General features: G+C 39.8%; 1 protein-coding gene across 1 annotated transcript in view; it reads right to left on the bottom strand.

The window, feature by feature from the left end:
* Positions 1-9,488, bottom strand: part of HERC2 (HECT and RLD domain containing E3 ubiquitin protein ligase 2) — a 554,454-nt gene that overhangs the window by 383,110 nt on the left and 161,856 nt on the right. Inside the window, exon 16 of the mRNA XM_007945978.1 lies at positions 905-1,105. Within this exon, the coding sequence (XP_007944169.1) occupies positions 905-1,105 (201 nt within the window). The remainder of the gene's footprint in view (positions 1-904; positions 1,106-9,488) is intronic.

Here is a 9,488-nt window from a genome sequence, read left to right as displayed (position 1 = left end):
GTGTGGCCACTGCAGTGAATTATCGAACCCAGGAGAGAGGTGGTGGGTGCTTTGGGAGGAACGGTTGGTGAAAGGGCTGGAGGGAGGCAGCATGTTTGGCCTTGCAGTAATAGGCCTTGGGTTACTGCTGTCTTCCTCTTGTGAGATTAGAGGAGGTCAAAATATGTGGCCTCCTTGCCATTTTTGCAAAGTGCTTCTGTAGGGAGTAATGTTTTACTGAACAAAGCTTTAATATTACAAGAGAAAGTTGGCCCAGCACATCTACCCAGTCTCTCAGTCTCTCTCTGTTACTGATTATCTCACCAGCCCTTATTCCACTGACCAACACACAAAAAAAGATTAATTTCCAATGAATGCTAAGAAGCTGATTATGGGAGAAAATGTCACAATCCTCAGGCACTCACCCTACACTCAAGGGTTGACTTACATGGTAAACATGCAGTAATTAGATAATTCTTTTCTAAGCCATATACACATTTCTCCATCATAATCTTATCTTAAAACACATCAAAATTTTCATTAGCAATTCATGTAGGTTAGTTCTCATATTCTTCATATGCATAAACATTCTTATGAATATCTAGCCAGTAAATAGTTGCTATCAAGTTGTTTCCACCTCATGGCAAATACCATGTGTGTCACAGTAGAACTGTACTCCACAGGATTTTAAGTCACTCATTTTCCAGAAGTAAATGACCAGGTTTTTCTTCTAAAGCACTTCTGGGTAAACCTGAATCACCAATTTTTCAGTCAGCAGCCAAGCGTGTTAACTGTTTGCATCACCAGACACTCCAAAATCAACCTGATTCTGACTCATGTGTGTCAGAGTGGAACTGTTTTCAGGACCAAGTTAATATATAGACCCTTAACAAAACCAATGAGAAGAAAGAGAAATCATCAATACCTGAAGTCGTAGAAGATTCAGCATTGCTACAGCCATGCACTCTTTCTCTTGGGGTGGGGGCCAGTCAGCAGTGCCATCCATCCCCTCACTCACTTGACGTAGTAGGAGATCTAACTGCTCAAATGTCATCGAGCAGATGTCTACCACAAAAGGAACACGGAGGCCAATGGACCATTCAGAACAAGATGACCAAGCAAAACTCTACGGAAAAAAACATAAACACCTAAAATGAATCTACCAAATTCAGCTTTCGTCCGTCCCACGTGGCACATATAGACTGTTAGGAAAGACAAGGATGCCTTGAATTATGACTTATTAAGCCCACAAAATGTATCAAATGCTACTTTCATGGCTGTCCAGCTCATATTCTATTTGCTTCCAATATTCACTCCCATTCACTACTCCCAGAGAAGAAGTTTTTTAAATCTTTCCACTCTCAAAATTATTAATGCACATTAATGGATGGCATTGAGATTCACAACCCACTTGTAGTGGTACAACAGTAACTATAAGTGGACAGGGAATGGCTAGATATACTATAACCCCTAGAGCAATCAGTAGAACACTACATATACAAAGAGGTAAACAAAAATTCAATTAATAAATTAAAATGAAATACCAAGACTATCCAAATAACACAAAAGAAGACAGGATAGGACAAAGGAATGAAAAACACCACAAAAAAAAAAATAATAAGCAAGTAATAAAATGGAAGATGCACATTCAATATGTAATTAAATTTAAATGGAATAAAAACAGAGAGAAATCGTCAGAATGGATAAAAATAAAACTAAACTATATAATATCTACAAGAAACCCACTTTAAATAAAATGTTAAAGATAGGATGAAGTTGACAGTAAGGAAAATTGCCAGGTATGAAGAGAAACATTACACAATGATATAAGATTTTGATACAATCTCAAAATACAAAACAGAACAATCCTAAATATGTCTATGCATCTAACAACCGAGCTGCTGAATTTTGATACAATCTCAAAATACAAAACAGAACAATCCTAAATGTGTCTATGCATCTATCAACAGAGCTGCAAAATATGTGGATGTAAAAATTAATAGAAGTGAAAGAAGAATGGACAAATTCACCATTACAGTTAGACACATCAAAACTACCCTCTTACTTATTGACAAACAGAAAAAAGAGCAAAGGTCTAGAAGAAACAAATACCCTCAATTAACTAGATCTAACTGACCTAACATTAGATGCAAAAAGAGCAGAATATACATTATTTCAAGTAAGCACAGAATCTTTACAACAACAGACCATATTTTGAGTCATAAAAAAATTCTTTAACTGTTTAAAAGAATTAAAATCAGGTAGAGTATGTGCTTTGACCAGAATAAAATTCAAACAGAAACCAACAACAGAAACTTGAAATCAACAAAAGTAAACTAGATGTCATTAACTGGAAAAATCTCCTCAAACACTTGGGAATTAAATGACAGGTTTCTCCATTCTAACTAAAGCAGCAAAATGTTGACAGAAAAATGCCAAGTGTGTGTAGTGTAATGCCTACAGCAACCAATGAAAAACCTATAAAAAGACATATAGTCAAAATCAAAATAAATGAATTAAAATAGAATACCAAAAAATGTTCATATAGTCAACGAGAAAAAAAAAGGGGGGGGGGACAAATTAATAGAGAAAGCAAACACAAACAACAAAACGGTAACGTTAAATCAATACATGCCAATTACAGTAGTGTTGTTGTTGTTGTTGTAGTTGTTGCTGTTGTTGTTATGTGCCTGCCGTCGAGTCGGACCCACCTCAGAGCGACCCCTCCTTGGGTTTCCAAGGCAGTATCAATACGGAAGTAGATTGCTCAACCTTCCTTCTGAGGAGTGGATGGTGGGTTTGAACCACCAGCCTTCTGGTTAGCAGTCAACTGCCTTAGGCACTCATTATGTTACCAGAGCTCCTACAGTAGTGTAAATGATCTAAACACAGCGATTAAAAAGCAGACTTTCACGTGGATTAAAAAAAATAATAATAATTAAAAAAAAAATTACTCAACTATATACAATCTCCATGAAATTCACTACAAATATTATAAGTAGGTTAAAAGTAAAAAGTGTGTAAATCTAACAAAACACACAGAAGACTTGTACGTAGAAAACTGTAAAACCATGATAAATTAAATCAAAGGAGACCAGAATCAATTTTTAGACATAAAGCTTTCATGAATAAAAAAACCAGCATAATAATAATAATGTCAATTCTCCAAAAACTGATACACTGGTTTAATCAGATTCCCAGTAAGATATTTTTGTAGATATAGACAGATGTAGAGAAAAGTGTGATAGAAATTTGTTGTTGTTGTTGTTTTTGTTGTTATGTGCCATAGAGGTGGACTCGATGCATAGCAACCCCTCCCTGAGTTTCCGAGGCAGTATCACTACGGAAGTACATTGCCCAACCTTCCTTCCTCGGAGTGGCTGGTGGGTTTGAACCACCAGCCTTCTGGTTAGCAGTCAAGTGCCTTAGGCACTATGCTACCAGAGCTACTACTTGAGAGAACACTATTTCATTTCAATTTATTAACTTCATGTGGAAAAGCAAAGGAGCTAAAACAATTTATTAAAAAGAATAAAGTGGGAGAAATCACTGCACCCATATACAGTTATGATATAGTTACAGTAAGCACGACTATGTAGACTGGCACAGCAACAGATGCATAGGTCAGTGGAAAGCAGAGAAGCCAAAAATAAACCCACACATATGCCCAATGATTTTTGACAAAGGTACAAAAGCAACTGATTGGAGGAGGCATGCCTTTTCAACAAATGTTACTGGAACAACTGGATAATCAACAAAGAAAGGAAGAAAAACTTTGACCTAACTCTCACAACTTACACAAAATTGAACTCAAAATGGATCACAATGCTAAACATAAAATATAAAACTTTAGAAACAAAATATTTAAAAAAATTCAAGACCTAAGGCTAGGCAGAATTCTTAGACTTGCCACAAAAAACACCATTCATAAAAGAAAAAAATTGATAAACTGGACTTCTCCAAAATTAAAACCTTTTTATCTGTGGAAGACTCTTTTAAGATGAGAAGATAAGCTATAAACTGGGAGAAAATATTTATGAAACATGTTATCTGACAAAATACTACAATCTAACATCTCAAACGTCAACCCTCAACAGTAAAAAGAAAATCCAATTAAAATTCAGAGAAAAGTCTCTTCAGCAAACATGGTATGAAGCAAACAACAACAACAACAACAAAAAATCAAACTTACTGTCACTGAGTTGATTCCAACTCATGGTGACCCCTATGTTACAGAGTATATATGCTCCACAGGGATTGCTAATCTGTCACAGGAGGCACTATGATTGGAAACAGACGCATACAACAACAATCTTTATGGAAGCAGTTAGGCGAGTCTTTCTTCTGCACAACCACTAGGAGGGTTCAAACTGCCAATCTTTCAGTTAGCAGCCAATATCAAAACATATACCCCATCCAAGGGCCTTAAACATCATGTACAGATTAAAAAACAAGCACAGGAAAATATTTTGACCATCATTAACCCTAGAAAAACCAGATTAAAATTACAATATCACTATACACTTACAAGAATGACTAAAATAACAATCAGTGACACTTCCAAATGATGGTAAGCAAGCAGAGAAAGAAACGTAAATATAGCATTTGCCATTATGACCCAGCAATTGGACTTCTGGGCATTTATCCCAGAGAAATGAATTTTCAAATAAAAATTTATACACAAATGTTGATAGTAGCTTTATTTGTAATTGCCAAATCTGCAAAACAATCCAGATGTCCCACAATGGGTGAATGGTTACATCCATATCATGGAACAGTATTCAGCAATAAAAAAGAATGAACATTTGATACACATAACAACTTGGAGGAATGTAAAGCACATTAGGCTGAATGAACAAGGTCAATCTCAAAAGGTCACCGATCACATAAATGCACTTTTACAACGTTCTCCAAGTGACAAAATCACAGAGATGGAGAAAGATCAGGAGTTACCAAGGAGTAGGATGTGTGGAGTACAGAAAGTAGGTATAACAACAAAAGGGGAGAAGGAAGAGTTTTGGAGTGATGGAAAATTTTTGCATAACATCTGAAGTGGCAGTGACCTGAGTCTATACATGTGATAAATGACATAGAACTAACATACACATTTATAGCAATATGAATTTGCTAACTTTGAAACTGTACTGTTGCCGGAGCCACCAAGGGAAAGCTAACATTAAGCAAGATGTGGTAAAGGGAAGAACTTTATTGTGTCGCCACTTGGCTCAGTGGATTCACATCCAGAAACTGAGCCCCGAACAAAGGTTACACAGGGTTTTTGTTTGTTTCCGGAGAACACGGAGTATATGGTAGTTGGCTTCTCTTCTGAAAAACACAAGCAGTGCAGTTTTACAGAAGTAGGAATTGCTGCAAGAGGGAGAGACCGCCTGTCAGGGGCAACAAGAGGAAGGGAGCACTTATCAGGGGTTTTCCATTCACTAAACTTCATTTCCTCAAAACTGGGTGAATCCTGCCCCATTCCCCCCTTTGGGGCTCCTTCATTCTGTTTAAAATTTAAGGAGCCTCACTTTTTTCCTGGATAATTTGTTCCGGATTCTGGTTTAACAGTTTATACTGATGAAATTATAGTACATGTGTGTTAGACTGGGTTCTCTAGAGAAACAAAATTGGTAAAGCTTACAGAGAGAAAGAAAGAGAAATTTATCTTAGCAAAATGGTTCACACACTTATAGAAGCTGGCAAGTCCAAAGTTCTTGGATCAAACATCAAGCTGGAGTCTCTTCTCGACTCTTTCAGCTGCAGGGACTAAGGAGCTCAAGATTGACAGGCAGTATACTGCCTGTAGATTCCAACAAATGATGAATCCAAGATCTCCAGGGTGAATGGTGGATTGTTCACTCACAGACAGTTGTAGGCAGCACAACAGAATCCTGATCAACAGAAGAGTGTCTCTTTTCCCAGGATGTCCATAAATACAGTGGAAGCAGGCCACACCCCTAGGGAAACCCCCTTTCAACGGATTGGCAGCTCAAAACATATTCATCTGATCCCATCATGGGAATAACCACATCACAACTGCTTAAACCACACAGAATGTGGTCCAGCCAAGTTGACACACAGCTCTAACTATCACAGTCCACCCCTTGTCAACTTGGCAGTTGTACACATCTTCTAAACCATATATAATTTCTAAATAAGGACAATTGTAAAGTCATATGTGCACGTAACAAGATACGCTAGCACACGTACAACCGAAAGGTATTAACCTTATTTACATTTCAAAGTTCATAACAGAAGGAAACAAAAATATTTCATGCACATATACAATGAAGAAATATAACAATCACAGTCCTCGTTTCCGCGACTGGTCACGTGGTCATAGCTGATATTCAGAACTGCCTTCTTCCACCACCCATTCTCTGTATTTCCTTTGCCCTCAGCAAACACCTCAGCTGGTTGGGGTTCTTGGCCTGGTGAGGTGACACAAATCTTCATTCCTGAAAGGTCTGGGCTGTTAGCAATCACATCACAATTGAGTTGCTGTAATTTTCCATTGGCTTTAATCACAGGGCATGGTAGTACTAAGAGACGTCCTAAAGAATCTCCTGTATTCCAAATATATTCTTCTTTACCTCCATTATGTAAAGCCAACCCAATTCCCCCTTGGTAATCAGGATTCATCACACTAGATAGCAGAGTAATATACTTCTTTGTCTGTTGATCCAGAAGCATGAGGAAGCCAAACTGGCTGGGTGGCATTCTTAATTTCCAGTTCAATGCAATCAGTATTGTGTCCCCAGGTGGGAATGTTCCTTCCTTTCAGACTAAGATCTCCAGACCCGCAGAGCATAGGGTAGCAGGGACAGGAAGCAAAAATTTTTGAGTGGGTCACTAGAGGTAATAGTGAGTGGTACCACTTCCATTTCCATCCCTTCGTTCCTGGACCCATGCATCGTGGCTATTGGAGAAACAGAACCATATACTGGACGCTGGTTTAGAGCACATGCAGCCTCCTGTAGAACATTGCTCCAGACCTTCAAGATATTGCCACCTAGCTGGCACCAAAATAGTGTTTTCAGGAGGCCATTCCACTGTTCTACCAAGCCAGGATGATGGGGAACATGGCAAGACCAATGAACTCCAGGAGGACAGGCCCACTGCCACACTTCATTTGCTGTGAAATGAGTCCCTTGATCTGAAGCAATGCTGTGTCGAATACCATGACAGTGGATAAGGCATTCTTAAGTCCACGGATGGTAGTTTTGGCGGAAGCATTGCATGCAGGTAAGACAATCCACATCCAGAATAAGTATCTATTCCAGTAAGAACAAAATGCTCTCCTTTCCATGATGGAAGTGGTCTAATGTAATCAACCTGCCACCACGTTGCTGGCTGATCACCCCAAGGAATGGTTCCATATCGTGAACTCAGTGTTGGTCTCTGCTTCTGGCAGATTGCGTACTCAGCAGTAGCAGTAGCCATATCAGCATTGGTAAGCGCGAGTCCATGTTGCTGAGCCCATGCATAACCTCCATCCCTGCCACCATGGCCACTTTGTTCATGAGCCCATCGGGCAATGACAGGAGTAGCTGGGGAAAAAGGATGGCTGGTTTCCACTGAACATGTCATCCTATCCACCTAATTGTTAAAGTTCTCCTCTGCTGAGGTCACCTTTTGGTGGGCATTCACATGAGACACAAATACCTTTACTCCTTCGGCCCATTCAGAGAGATCTATCCACATACCTCTTACCCATGCATCTTTATCACCAATCTTCCACTCAGACTCCTTCCAAGTCCCAGACCATCCAGCTAAGCCTTTAGCCACAGCCCATGAATCTGTATATAATCACACATCTAGCCATTTCTTATTCCATGGAAAGTGAACAGCCAAATGCACATCTCAAAATTCTGCCCATTGGGAGGATTTCCCTTCACCACTGTCCTTTAAGGAAGTCCCAAAAAAGGGCTGCAATGCTGCTGCTGTCCACTTTTGAGTGGTGTCTGCATATCGCGCAGAACTATCTGTAAACCAGGCATGAGTTTTCTCTTTCTCAGTCAACTAATCATAAGGAACTCCCCATGAGGTCATAGGTGTAGAATGGGAGAGGGAAGGTAATGTGACTGGAGTGGAGACCATAGGCATTTGGGCCACTTCCTATTGCAAACTTGGGCCTTCAGGTCCCGCTCAAGCCCAATCTTTGATGTACCACTTCCATTTAATGATGGAGTGCTGTTGTGCAGGTCCAACTTTATGACTCTGTGGGTCAGACAACACCCAGTTCATGATGGGCAGCTCAGGCCTCGTGATCACTTGGTGGCCCATGGTTAGGCATTCAGTCTCTAGTAAAAACCAGTAACAAGCTAAAAGCTGTTTCTCAAAAGGAGAGTAGTTATCTGCAGAGGATGGCAGGGCTTTGCTCCAAAATACCAAGGGTCTGTGTTGCAATTCACCAATAGGGACCTGCCAAAGACTCCAAACAGCATCTCTATCTACTACAGACACTTCAAGCACCATTGGATCAGACGGATCATATGGCCCAAGTGGCAGAGCAGCCTTCACAGCAGCCTGAACCTATTATAAAGCCTTCTGTTGTTCTGGGCCCCACTCAAAACTAGCAGCTTTCCAAGTCACTTGATAAAAAGGCCACAGCAACACACCTAAATGAGGGATATGTTGTCCCTAAAATCCAAAGAGGACTTTTCAATGATTGAGTTAACAGATTTCAAGGCCATAGGAATACACAGGGGAGGATGGTTGTAAGAAGTAAAAATAGGGCTGCTGTACCTGCAATGGTTTTGAAGTCTCCAGAGTTAGTTAGTTAATTATTAAACTATTTATCTGTAGCCCATCCCTTTCACATTTGGACAGGCATGTGAGTTATCTTCTTTATCCTATCTTATTTTCTCAATGACCTTCCCTTCATCATCTATTTTCAGATAGTAGTTAGTAAGGTTAAATTCTTTCACACATTTCCCTCAGAAGCCAGGAGGTAATCCAGGGCCAGTCAATTTTGATATATAGCTGCCTCTACCTGTGTGTGTTGTCTGACCAGAAGGTTAAGAGCCCGGGATGTTTCATTGGTGATTATTTTTAACACTGTTAGTAATCTAATGATTCTGTTAAGCATATAAATTGGGGTTCGGCAATCCCAACTTCTATCCTTTTGCCCATGTGGCCAGGCCATAATACTGAAAAATTCTTTCAGGAGGACATTCAATATCTTTCCACTCCCCTATTTTCATGTTTCACCAGGACCTGCCTGAATCATATACAGGTATTCCAAGAGTTTCTCTCTTTTGTAGCAGTAGGAGGAAAAAGGAGGGGCAGATCATTCCTAAGGTGCAGGTACCTATCCAACCCCAAGGGAGGTAAGCATACGCCCTCCTCCCCCAGATGCAGTATAATCCATTTGGGGCCTCCTAGGCCTGGTCAGTAACTTGTGATTATGAGGAGGTTATGTTTACAAGAGGAGATCTCTCCCTGACAACTGTAATATGAATGGCATTATCAGGGTTTTTGCGACCTTGGACCCTGAGTGGGTTGTT

The sequence above is a fragment of the Orycteropus afer genome, unplaced genomic scaffold (assembly GCF_000298275.1).
Source record: "Orycteropus afer afer isolate SDZICR_OR568_19922 unplaced genomic scaffold, OryAfe1.0 scaffold00146, whole genome shotgun sequence".
In the NCBI taxonomy this organism is placed as follows: domain Eukaryota; kingdom Metazoa; phylum Chordata; class Mammalia; order Tubulidentata; family Orycteropodidae; genus Orycteropus; species Orycteropus afer.
This window is presented reverse-complemented; position numbering and strand designations above follow the sequence as displayed.